This window comes from Benincasa hispida, chromosome 8 (genome assembly GCF_009727055.1).
Source record: "Benincasa hispida cultivar B227 chromosome 8, ASM972705v1, whole genome shotgun sequence".
NCBI lineage: Eukaryota > Viridiplantae > Streptophyta > Magnoliopsida > Cucurbitales > Cucurbitaceae > Benincasa > Benincasa hispida.
This window is the reverse complement of record NC_052356.1, coordinates 46,085,098-46,097,738: the sequence shown is the minus strand read 5'-3', so window position 1 is coordinate 46,097,738 and position 12,641 is coordinate 46,085,098. Positions and strand designations below refer to the sequence as shown.

The window sequence follows — 12,641 nt, the reverse complement described above, 5'->3', positions numbered from 1 at the left end:
GGTAGGGATGATATAATTTTATCAAATCGTAGAGGCTATTTATGAGATATAATCAAACCATAAGAACTAAGTTCGAACTTTTAAAACCATATAGACTAATTATAATATTCTTCAAACAATAAGACCAAATTTATATTTAAACCTTAATAAACCTTAATATTATGTTGCTCCGGATGAACCTAAAACATTACTATACAATCAATTGGCAGGTTTTCAAAGATTAATAGGACATCAACCGTTACTTTTGCATCAACTTTTGGAAACTCATAATGTTGAAGACAATGTAGAGCTTAAGGTGCCAGGAAAATTCTCCCACTTCTATCGCACGAATAAATAAAAAAATAACAGAGAAATTAAAAGGAAACCAATAAAAATTGAGAACACAAGAATTTACGTGAAAACTTTTAACTAGGAGAAAAATCATGGCCAAGAAATCCACTATGTGAAAATTTGCCATAATCACACAAAACAATTCTCTCTCCCGATCCCAATTACAAGAACACTCACTCAAAACTTTTGACTACTCACATTTTTTTCCACTCTCAAACTAGAGAATAAAAAATGAGTTTATTCGAATTAGCACACTAAGTTTAAAGTGTTTCTATTTTGGATAATTGAAAACCAAAGACATAGACTTCTTTTATAGTACTTAGATTCCATATCTTTTCTAAACTTTTTCAATATAGGACAAGCCCATGACTTTCTTCAATTTTTTTTAATGTATAACAAACTCATGAATTTCCTAAATTTTTTTTGATGTGGGATAATTGTATGTCTAATATCTTGTCAAAAATCCAACATGAAGATCCGATAGTTAAGTGGGAAAATATGGAAAGGGAAAGGGAATGTATTACTAATAAAAGGTTATGGATGGAAGCATGTAAGTTAGGGTTGGCAATAGGGTCGAGGTGGGGGGGCGTCCCCTGTCCTCGGCCCCGTGGGGAAATTCACCCCATCCTCGCCCCCGTCCCCGCCATTTAAAGGGAGGGATGAGGTGGGGTTCCCCTATTAGTTTCTCGCTGGGAATTCTCTACCATATTCAATTTAGGCTCTTTTTTTAGTTTTTTAAGTTTGGGTTTGGTTTCTTGGACTTAGAGTTAGAAATTGGATATTTAATATTGAGTTCCAATCCAACATTATACATTATAAACACATATATAAATAAATTATTTTATATATTATAAATATAAATATATAAATATATCAAATCGGGGTTAGGAATTAATCGGGGTCGGGGTGGAGATATCGTCCCCGTCCTCGGACGAGGCCCCAAAAATTTTTCTTGGTTTGACTCCATCCTCGGTCAAACTGGTGGGAAATTTTACCAACCCTAATGGAAGTTAGAAAAAGGAGGTATAGAGAAAAAACATAATTGCTAAAGGAGGAACCAAATCCAAGATCTCCACATAGAAAATGATTTTGAAAATTTTGAATCAAGTTATAATGCCCCACATTTTTAGAAAGAGTTAATTTTTATCGAATGGTATGTAATTTAAATTTCATCTTAGTTAATTGATTAAATGGAGATAAAAATATCTATTTAATGCACGAAATGGAAGAGAGAGTGGAGAGAAAATTTTCTTTGTTGACTAAACAAGGTAAATGATGGAATTGCTATTATATGTATAAACCTTAAAATGAACGCTCCTACTTCCTAGGACAATGTAATATTTAAATTGAAAAACTATAATGATGTCATATTTAAATTTTAGAAGTTTAAAATGATTGAGATTAACATCTTAATTATATTTCGCACATAGAATATTATTGTTTTTATTTATTTATTTTTTTTGTAATATGTTATTTAAATAAAAATTGTATTGAAAATGATCGGATTGATTTTCTTAAAGAATTTGTTTGAAAATAAATAAAAATTTGCTAAAAGATGGATAAAAAAAATAAGATGGAATTTTTTTAGTAGATTAAAGATTGAAATAGAGGCATTGAAAATGGAACTGGAAGAATCTTAATTTCGCTACTGGAACATCTCTAAATAGAAGTGTTGTTTGGAGTTAATTGTTGAACTCAATTGAAATAACAAAGGTCCGAAATCTAATTTAGATAAATTAAATTTGAAGTGGTTTAATTAAAATTCTTAAGATATTTAGTTTAGAATTTGTTTTTTGAGATTAGAGATTTTTAATTAAATCTCGAACCTAATTTATTTGGAGAAATTGGATAGTTTTGAAAGTTCGAAAAGAGGGGAAAAAAAAGTAGAACTCAAGGAAGCCTATTTATGAGGTCATAAAATAGCAAAGGAAAAAAAAGATGGGTAAAAGACGAAAGAAAAGGAAAAAAAAAAAGAAAGAAAGAAACCCTAGGGGTTTCATCATCTTCTTCTTCCTCCTCTCCCCCTCGGAACTGCCAACCACTCCCCTCTCCTTTCCTCTCCAGCGACGGCTGGCAACCCTCCGACGACCCCACTCACTCTCCAGCGAGTTCTGCCCATGCCCTCTGCTTTAGTTTCTTCTCTAACGACCTTCGACCACCTCAGACCACGCGTAAACATCAAGCTTTGATGACCCATCTTTGCGCGGCCGCACCCACGAGCAGCAGCAAAGACCACAGACCCCGGCGTCCTGTCGCTACGCACCGCACCCATGCGTTCAGCGTATTTTCGATGGTAGCACACTGGGCTTCACGACCAGCTCTGTGACGGTGGTATTTTTCTCGGCGACCATATAGTTCACTTTGCACACCCACCTTGAACAAGCTTCGAAGCAGTGTTTCTCACCTGTTCGACGAGCTTCGACATTGACCCACAGTCGGTTCGGCCTCGAATCGGTTTACCCACAACCCATAGGGTTCAGATCTACAAGTTCGGACGTTTTTGAACACCAACCAGTAGGGCTCGGAGCCCTTTTGGTAAGAATCTCCGAGTATCCTTGCTCTGTTGCTCTTTCAAATTGGATTTAAGTGTTCGTATTAAGTTATTGGTCTTTGGAATGCTTGATTATGTTCGATAAAGTTTGGTAAGTACGAACACATTTTGGACTATTTTGAACTCGTTAAAGTATGTTAGATAGTTTCTGACCCATCTGTTTGTAGTTCTGGACTAATTCGGACTAGTCAACTAAGGTTTATGGTTGATTTTGGTAAATGTCCTTCTCGAACCCTTGCAATTGCAATTAAGGTAATTATACGCATATTTTTCTTCCAAAATGTTTTCAAATGAGGATCAGGTGAAAGCATTTTGGCATGAGGCATTGAAAGATGTTTCTTTTATGTTTTGATGGTTTATCCTAGAACAGTTTATAATAAGTTGCTTCTGCCGAGTGTGTAAGTTGTAAGAATTTCTAATTGTTACGTTTTATGTCTTTTTATTATAATAGGTGTATTGGAATTACAGACTGTTACACCGGTAAAATGGGTTCTCCAATCAATGAAGAGGCAATCAATCCATTAACAGATGAAATTAAGGATTCTGGTGTAGAAAACTTCAATGATGGTAACAAAGAGATGTCTGGAAAGAGGTCTGAGACACGAGAGCGGAAGAAGAGCAAGTATTTGTCTTTTCCATATATAAACTGGGGACAGAAAGTTATGCCAGCTGAAACAGAAGATATTAGGATTCTTAAAATTTCTGGTGAAGGCGAAGATGAAACCGCAGTTGAGGGCCAGAATGAAACCCCATTGCTAACGAAATGCAGTGGCAAGTTCTGGAAGAAGTGGTACAGGAATATCACCAGTGGGAGTGATGTGGCAGATAATCAAGATTTGATGAGTGCATCACCAGCTGAGTTTCTCTCTGAGCTTCATTTCACTGCTGTAAATTGTCTTTATCCGAACGAAAACAACAACTTTGATGCAGTTGCTCAGTTCTTCTCCAGATTTAGAATTTTGATGTTTCATGATGAATCTGTTAATGGTGGTCAAAACGAGGCAATGGCTGCGGATTTATTTTTTCTTGGGGGAAAGGTGTCGGAGGTTAAGCATCCTTCTTCGGCTGTTAAATCTGGGATCAAGAAAAGAAAAAGTCAGGCAAGTTCTATTACGAAAATGGAAGGGATGAAATCCAAACTAGTCTCTGATGATGCGGATTTGACTGGAAAAGCTGAAACGAGTCCTGCATCAGATGCACAGAAAAAAGGCCCTCTGACTTCTAATGTTAACTCAAAAAAAGATAGAGAAAGCTTGGGGAGAGATTTCGTTGATAATCAAGACTTGATGAGTACATCGTCAGCTGAGTTTCTCTCTCAGCTTCATTTTACTGCTGTAAATTGTCTATATCCAAGCGAAAATAACAAATTTGATACAGTTGCTCAGTTCTTCTCCATATTTAGAATTTTTATGTTTTTGGAGGAAGAAGTGTCAGAGATTAAGCCGCACCCTTCTTCAGCTGCTAAATCTGGGATCAAGAAACCTGGGATCAAGAAACGAAAAAGTCAGGCAAGTTCTATTATGAAAATGGAAGAGATGAAATCCAAACCAGTCTTTGGTGATGTGGATTTGACTGGAAAAGCTGAAACAATTCCTGCAGGAGATGCACAGAAAAAAAGCCCCCTGACTTCCAATGTTAAATCAAAAAAAGATAGAGAAAGCTTGGGGAAAATGAAGACTAAATCCCTTTCTGCCTTGTCAGATGTGAACATAAACCTTTCTTCCTGTAGCTTACTCACAAAAGATTCATCAGAGGTTGGACCCCTCTCACCCAATGGTTTACCAAAGCGAAGGAAGAGAAAGAGCGTTGGATCACATCCCCAGAGTAAACCAGCGACGGACATACCAGATTTAAATGGAAGTGGTACCATAGCTGGCTTGTTGGTGGAAGATCAGCAGGCTGTGAGCCAAGTTGCTTCCCAACAGAAGTCTGAGCCAAAGAAGAGAAGGAAACTTGGAGCTGCTATGAAGCATTCAAAGGCACCTACTGAATTCATAAATGTAAATGTGAATGACAGCAATAAACCTGGTTCGTTTTTCATTGATCTACAGGTCACAGCTTCACAACCACTTGGTGTAATTCCAGAGCAAAATAAAGTGGATTTTTCAGGAGCGCCTAACCGGTCAGTGAAAGATCAGACAATTGGCCAGGATCAGAGCAAATCTGGGGGCAAAAAGCGAAAGAGAAAGGAGAAACCACCCTTGGCGGATCCACAGGTTATCTTATCTTATTTCAATGGAATGGGTACCGACTCTAGTCAAGGGAAAGATTCCCAGTTGACTGACAACCTTCCACAGCAGCCTAAACCTAAAAGGAGGAGGAAAAAGGGTGAAGCTAGTTTGAACCATCCAAATACTTCTGATAGCAGATCATATATTTATAATAGAGTTGAAACTGATGGTGAAGGTTTAGGATCTCTTCTTCTCTTGACTTTCTCTTCAGAAGCTCCCTTGCCTCTGCGGGAGCAAGTCATTACTACGTTTAGCCAGTTTGGATCATTGAAGGAATCAGAGACACAGTTGAAAGATTCCACTGTTGAGATAGTTTTCCTCCGAAGCGCTGATGCTATGGAAGCAGTTCGGAGTTTAAAGAAAAACAGCATTTTTGGCCCAACTCTTTTAAAATATCAGCTCTATCATCTCTCAGCTCCCCCCAGGACATCAGATTCGGACCGGGCTTGCACAGCACTGGCCTATCCAGCTTCTGAGGGCACTCTGAACCCATCAAAGTCTGCTGAATCAGGAAACCAAGCTGGTGATGCACCACCTATAGAGTTTATAAGGAAAAATCTTCAGATGATGACATCAATGCTGGAGAAGTCAGGAGACAATCTCTCCCCGGACATGAGAGCCAAATTGGAGTGCGATATTGAAGGCCTCCTCAAGAAGGTGAGTTCCATGGCGGCGGGGCCTTCTTCAACGTAACGGAACCATTGTGAATTTGTCTTTGATCAGGTTCTATCAACCCCCTCGTTAGTCTTGTTGATGTATTGTAGGTGTAATTTATGTATTCGAGGAACACATATTGTAGGTGGAGCTTCTCGTTTTTATTAGTACTCTTAGTTTTCCCCTTTTCTCTTTGGTTACAGAATCGTGTAAGCAATGTGGAGCCTTTTGTATTCCATGAGATGAATTTGGCGGCGACCACCTTTATTCTCATACTTTTTACAGTCTTATTCCCTCCGTGTAGGCAAGAAAGTCAGCCTTGGATTTAAGTTGTAACTGTGCGCTTATCTCACATTCCATTGTAAGCTCGCACACAAGCTAAGTATGCTTTTGAGATCAAATTCCATAGTTCAAGAAATCCATGTGAAACTACTCCAATATTTTCAGTGCAACTTGAATCAGACAACGTTTTGTACGGATAGGAATGATTTCTGGTTTTGTTAAGCCAACGCCTTAGCATCATCCCTCTAATAACACAGCTTGCCATTTTTGTAGGTTTCACTTTCACTTATCTGAACCATCACATCTCTCTAAAACAACCCCACTCCAAGCCCAACTCTCTTACGTTTCTTCTTAAAAATTGCCTGGAAGTAGCAAGATGGTCTTTTGCAATGAGCGAATAATCTAAGAACATGGTTTTTGGGTCCCAAATATCACTTTTGAAATTGGCTACTCTTAGAGTAAAGATCGGCTAGAGTTTTGAATGGAATTGGGACTGGAAGTATCATATAAGTAGATTTCCTCGCCTAACCAATTTCTACAAGGTTCATTGGTATTGTGATGGGTTTGCTACTTTTTGTTCCACTCATAAAAGCTTCAAAATTACTATTAAGTGTAGTTTTAAAAACAAATATGTTGAACTTTTGAAAGAACAAGAGTGAAATTGTTTCGAGTGGAGGTGAAAATGAGATCGAATTTTTACACAAGGCCTAGAGAAGGAGAAACATAGGACAGGAATTTCACATGAGCATTTTCACAAACAGGTTACAGACAAAATGAGAGTGGGAATGGGATTAATAATAATAATGCGATGATGGAATGAACAGAATTCAGGGTGACAAATGAAAGCAAAGAGGTGGAAATAGGAATCCACAAACCAATATGTTTTGGTTTACAGAGTCGAAAGCTTTCAGATTGTACATCACCGCAGACGACTAGTATGTACTATCTAGCCGACATGTCGGACTGCATGAATATGAACAGTGAATTCCACACATTGCTCTCTTGTGTCGCCACCTACCATTGCCATTCAACCTTCGTGGCTTCCAACCAATCCAACGTCCCTTCTCTTTCTTCATTCCTTACTCCACTACCATCTAAGCTCGATGCTTTGATCCGACCATAATATTCCAATCTTATGTCTCGACTAAATTCGAAGTCGAATTATTATACTTACTTGTCAACCAAGTTAATGGCATAAGTGTGTCTTATCCATCGGTTTGAATCTTTAGTCCACCTCTTATTAGGAAAGAATAAAAATACTAAACTCAATTTTGGTAGTTAACTTTGTTTAATAACAATTAAATTTTTTAAAAGTTAAATTTGTAAACACCACTTTCATCTACTTTCTTTTATTATTATACTTTTTACCACTCTTTTTAAATGGCAAGTTTTGAAAACCAAGAGAAAAAAAGTTCTTTTGTTTTTAGAATTTTGTTAATAATTTAAATTTTTCCAAAGATGAAAAACATGGTAAAAAGATTAGAAGAGAATCAACTAACTTTTTTTTAGAAAAAGAAAAATTAAAGGGACGTTTTGGGCAAGGACTATCTACTATGATAACCACCTCTTGTTACAATAAATACTATTTTATAGTCCCCAACTAACTATAGTCAATACTATTTCAAAATTCTCTTTTGCAACAATATTTATTATTTTACATTTATCATTTTTTTTAAATTTTTTGGTATAATATTTACTATTTTCTTTTCAAACTAAAATAGTTTACACTCAATACATACTATTTTAATCCGAACTAAAATATTTTACGTTCCAAACACAAACTATTATAACTTAATTATAATAAGCAACTCTTTCCACCAAAAATCCCTTAAATGTTTATAAAAAAAGTTTAAAGAATAAAATACATATTTGCAACTTATCAAATCTCTTTTCTCTATGAACTCGGGGCAAAAAAAAAAAAAAAACTCGTCGATTACAATACTATATTTACTGCACTATTGAACTTACAAACTCAAAACGTGTATGTAAGATATTTCATATAAAACTAACGTTTGCACAAAATCTATGATAGGGAACTAACATAAACATAACTCAAATGATATAAATTTAGTACTATCATCTATGAGATTAGAGGTTTGATCCTCCATTTTACGTTTCTTTTTCTTAAAAAAAAATCTACTTTTGAGGTACTAATTAAAGAGATGGAATAAAGACAAGGTAGAAAATTCTAGAATTGAAATTTACTCCCAAAAGAAAAAAAATCTAGAATTGATAAATTAAAACTTAAGGCTCCATTTAGTAATCATTTTGTATTTTTGTCTTTTAAGATTAAGCTTATGGACACTGTTTTCACCTTCAAATTTCTTAATTTATTATCTACTTTTCATCAATGGTTTAAAAAACTAGACTAAAATTTGAGAATTAAAATAGTAGCTTTAAAAAAGTTTCTGTTTTTGAAATTTGGCTAAGAATTCAACCATTGTACTTAAAAGATGAGATCATTGTTAGAAATGTAAATAAAATAAATTTAATTTTAAAAAACAAAAACAAAAAATCAAATAATTAGCAAATAGATCTAAAAGAATTAAATTATAGTTTTTCTTATTCAAGAAATAAAGTAGTGTACTGGAATTATGTTGGTAGAATAAACCTCTTTTGATACCAAAGAAAGAAAGGAAAAAAAAAAGATTATAACTCTTTTTAATCATTTCCCCCACATTTATTTTCCCTAAATACAAACTTCACTATATTTACTGCCTCCATTATTCTCCACTCATCCAAAATTCAAAATACAAGACACCCATTACAAAATCTATTATTATTATTATTATTATTATTTCTTTTTGCATATCCCTTTTAATATTTTTCACAAAAGTTATCTTTTTTTTTTCTTCTTCTCAATTTTAATTTTGTCTAGAGAACAATAAGAGAAGTTGTAAATTAAGATTTGTTTGAAAGATAAAAACAGCTTTCTAGCTTTTGAAATAAAACTTCTTCAAAAACATATTATTGGTAAACTAGTACTAATTTTTCAAAAGTCTTTTTCTCTTAATTTATTCCTATATTCTTACAAGCAAATGTCTCCCATTTTACAGCCAAAAGACATGCATGAAGCTTTCTATACAATGTACGAATATTTGATGCATGTGCTTTTTTTTGTTCTTTTTTCTATGAGCTCAATGTAAAATTTGAACATTTAACTTCTTGATCGAGAGTCTACGTTTTAATAAATGTGCTTCACGAATTTAGTTATCATACATCAATAATCAAACATAACTTACTAATTAATTAACAACCACTTGAGAGAGAGAAAAGAAAAGAAAAAACAAGTCTTTTTTTTTTATACTACAAAAGCACTCCCTAGAATACAACAAAATCCTAATAGAGAGCCTTGGATTTGTAGACACAATCCCAAAACCACACTCCAAATTAGAGAGATTTAAATTAAACAAAAATCAGACATTTTTTTTTTCTTTTTAAGAAACTGATAAAAAGAAAAAAAAAGGCACTAATTATGATAGACCCCTATCAATCTCAAGTTGTTTGATACCATTTGATGATTTTGAGTGCTATTTTCCCCTTCAATTTTACACCAATGGGTTGGTTGTTGATGGTCCATATCCATTCATCATCCCATTCCAAGAAGACCCAATTCCATTAATATATCCATAAGATTCAACTTTATCTGAACATCCTTGATCTTGCCATTCCAAAGCCAAAAGCTTTGTATTTGGTTTCACATCCATTCCATTTGGATCTTCATTTGTTTGATGTTGATCATAAGGAATCATCATTTGATTGATATTCCCATCAAGTGACAGTCCATAAGGAGAGCAAATTCCATGGAAATTTGTTGCAGCAGCTGTGATATGATGATGATCTCCATTAAGCCCTCCAATCATAGCTAAATGATCTGGGTTTGTAGAGTAATGACCATTATTCCCAACAATGGCTTCCATTTTAGTGTCCATGAAATCAATGGGTCTAGTTTGATGATGATGATGATGATGAGTTTCAAGCATTCCAATGGTGAAATTTGGAGAGTTTCCAATGAGAGGATTGAAATGAGGGAACTGAACTTGATCTGGAAATGAGAGATGAAGATCAGTGGGATTATGAATGTGAAGTGAAGAAGAAGAAGAAGAAGAAGGGCCATGAAGAAGATGATGATTTTGAGAAATGGGTTGTTGAATTTGTGGTTGTTGTTGTTGTTGATCATTGGATTTTTTAGTAGTGGAGACCTTTTTGTTCTTTCTACAGCCACCACCAACAGGAATGTTTCTAAGAGTTCCTCCTTTAGTCCAATACCTTCTACAAGTTTTGCAAAAGTAACGAGGCTGAGAAAGGCTATAATTGTTGTAATAGCAAAATTTGGTGTGAGTTGAATCACATCTTGGACATTTCAGAGCTTGATCATGTTGTGGCCTTAATCTTCTCTCTGTTAATGGCCTTGAACATGAAAGCATATCTCCTGATAATGAAGAAGAATCCATCCCAGACTCTTCGTTAATCGTACCCTAAGACGAAATGAACAAAATAACCGTGTAAAATGACAAGAAATAACATTGCAGGGTTTGAATACAAAACTTCCTTAACCACTAGCTTTGTGTTAAATCACATATTGACTCAAAAATTTGAACCGATAAATGAAGATAAATTTAATATTATATCATAAACAAAAACAGGAACACAAGGTTTCACACACAAACACAAACATTGTACATTTGCTCTGTTTTCCTCTGTTTTTTAAGTGAAGCTATGAGGGTAGAGTAATTGACATTGTTCCTCATTCATGGGAATTGTTAGATATACGTGTAGTCAATTAGAACCTTTTGAACCACCTGTTTTGATATCATATTAAATAACGAATTGATCAAAAAACTTAAGTTGATAGATGAAGGTAAATTTAATATTATATCATAAGAGAAGAGGAAGAAAAAGTTCCACACACAAACACAAAATATTGTACATTTGCTCTGTTTTTGATAATTGAAGCTATGAGTGTAGAGTTAATAACATTGGTTGTTCCTCATGGGTATGTTTATTATAGATATATACCTGTAGCCAATCAGAAGAGTCCATGCAGACTTGAAGAGAAGTAAGACCCATAATGATGAAATGAGGAAGAAGGAAGCAAAGAGAGAAAGAGAAAAGAAAAGAAGTTTTCACTTCACAGTTACTCCATTAATGGTGTATTTGAGTTGCTCTACTTATAAAATGGCAAAGAGATAAGGAGAGAGAGAGAGAAGGGATTTAGAGAGAATGGGAAGTGAATAAGAAGGAAGGAGAAAAGGGTATATTTGAAGAGATGGAAGAGAGGGAGAGAAGGGGATGTTTGATGTTATTGGCTTAAACAATCGTCGGTGGCAAAGAAACATTTTAGTGGGGTCCGAACTTTAGGAGGGTACCCCACAAGGAAGACTAAAAACAAATCCAAGGTGGCAAAATGGAGGGCTGAGATTTGATGAGGTTTAAGATGAGGGTGATGTGTAAGTAAGTAAGGGAAGTAGTTGGAAGTGGTAGAGAGTAGAGAGTAGAGAGTGTAGAGAGTGTAGAGAGTGTAGAGAGTGGAGTTTAGTGTGAGAATTTTTGGGTCCTCGTTAAAGAAAGCATCCTCAAAGAGCACTCCACTTGAGGGCCCAAAAATGTGTGGGACCCACCTCTCCTCCCCCTCCTACAAGCAAAGGATAGATTCTCTCCCAACAAAATAAATAAATAAATAAATCAACATAATCCATGTCACGTGCCTCCTAATCTCATGACACTAATTCATTCCTTCCATCCCCCAAATCTTGCTTTAACACCATTCTTCTAGGTTCCTTCTTTTTTGTTGTTAGTTTTGTTTTATATGTATATGTGGGTATGTCTATATTCCTTTTTTCTTTTTGTTGAGGGTTAGTTCGAGTACGTCTCAAAGTTTATGGACGGGTCCAAGTCTAACGAAAATTGGGAGGTAACATAGGAAAACGTGCATATCAAAAGACAAAGATCAGAGCCTCGAGTTTTGAACCGACTAGCTGAGCTAATTAAGTTGAGCTTGGGAGGTGATACGAGAAAATGTGCATCTCAAAGGACAAAGATTAGAGCATTGGGTTTTAAATCAACCAGCTGAACTAACTAAGTTGAGTTTGGGAGGTGACATAAGAAAACGTGCATCTCAAAAGACAAAGATCAGAACCTTGGGTTTTGAACCGACCAACTGAGCTAACCAAGTTGAGCTTGACTTAGTAGGCTCGAGTGTTGTGATTATTCTGACATTGCCCAAATTACACATATCCACAAGTGAGTGTCAAAGGAATGACATTATAAATAGCCACATTTGATGATCCCAAAAGAGAAGAGTAAATAACCTTCAAAGGAGAACATTAACTTAGGTATCGAAGTGTGGTAGGCTCGACAGTACACTATTTCGAAGAACTCTCAAGGCGAGAGACTAACCAAGAGAAGCAAGCTGACAAATAAACCCATGAAAGGCTTGCAACGATGATAAACGCGTGCGAGTTTTGCGTGTCAACACTTTTTATGACACAAGTTTTTCAAAAACCTTCTAAAATCACCTTTAGAATGAAGCACAAATGGATAATTGACAACACACTAACATCATAGATAATTAAGTATTGCATTAAGATAAA

At 35.3% G+C, this 12,641-nt stretch overlaps 2 protein-coding genes across 3 annotated transcripts; one reads left to right on the top strand and one right to left on the bottom strand.

The window, feature by feature from the left end:
* The first annotated feature begins 2,244 nt into the window (after positions 1 to 2,244).
* On the top strand, positions 2,245 to 6,218 carry LOC120082811. 2 transcript variants are annotated; one of them, XM_039038137.1, is made up of 3 exons: positions 2,245 to 2,865; positions 3,333 to 5,835; positions 5,970 to 6,218. In XM_039038137.1, the coding sequence occupies exon 2, from the start codon at positions 3,367 to 3,369 to the stop codon at positions 5,803 to 5,805; it is 2,439 nt and encodes an 812-aa protein (XP_038894065.1). In that variant the 5' UTR covers positions 2,245 to 2,865; positions 3,333 to 3,366; the 3' UTR covers positions 5,806 to 5,835; positions 5,970 to 6,218. The 2 variants fall into 2 exon arrangements, with proteins under 2 accessions (XP_038894065.1, XP_038894064.1); XM_039038136.1 differs by having other exon boundaries at positions 2,246 to 2,865; positions 3,333 to 6,195.
* A 3,040-nt stretch (positions 6,219 to 9,258) lies between these two features.
* Positions 9,259 to 11,331, bottom strand: LOC120082693 (dof zinc finger protein DOF5.6). Its single transcript, XM_039037972.1, has 2 exons — positions 11,068 to 11,331; positions 9,259 to 10,526 (listed from the first exon to the last, which is right to left on the bottom strand). Exons 1-2 carry the CDS (start codon positions 11,116 to 11,118, stop codon positions 9,597 to 9,599), a joined length of 981 nt encoding a protein of 326 aa, XP_038893900.1. The 5' UTR covers positions 11,119 to 11,331; the 3' UTR covers positions 9,259 to 9,596.
* Between the last annotated feature and the right edge of the window lie 1,310 nt (positions 11,332 to 12,641).

Excerpts from the sequence above, each read along its gene's own strand:
- LOC120082811 (XM_039038137.1), top strand. The coding sequence starts at position 3,367 with ATGGGTTCTCCAATCAATGAAGAGGCAATCAATCCATTAACAGATGAA.
- LOC120082693 (XM_039037972.1), bottom strand. The coding sequence starts at position 11,118 with ATGGGTCTTACTTCTCTTCAAGTCTGCATGGACTCTTCTGATTGGCTA. Across the intron at positions 10,527-11,067 it reads ACTCTTCTGATTGGCTACAG|GGTACGATTAACGAAGAGTC; the intron begins GTATATATCTAT and ends ATTTCGTCTTAG.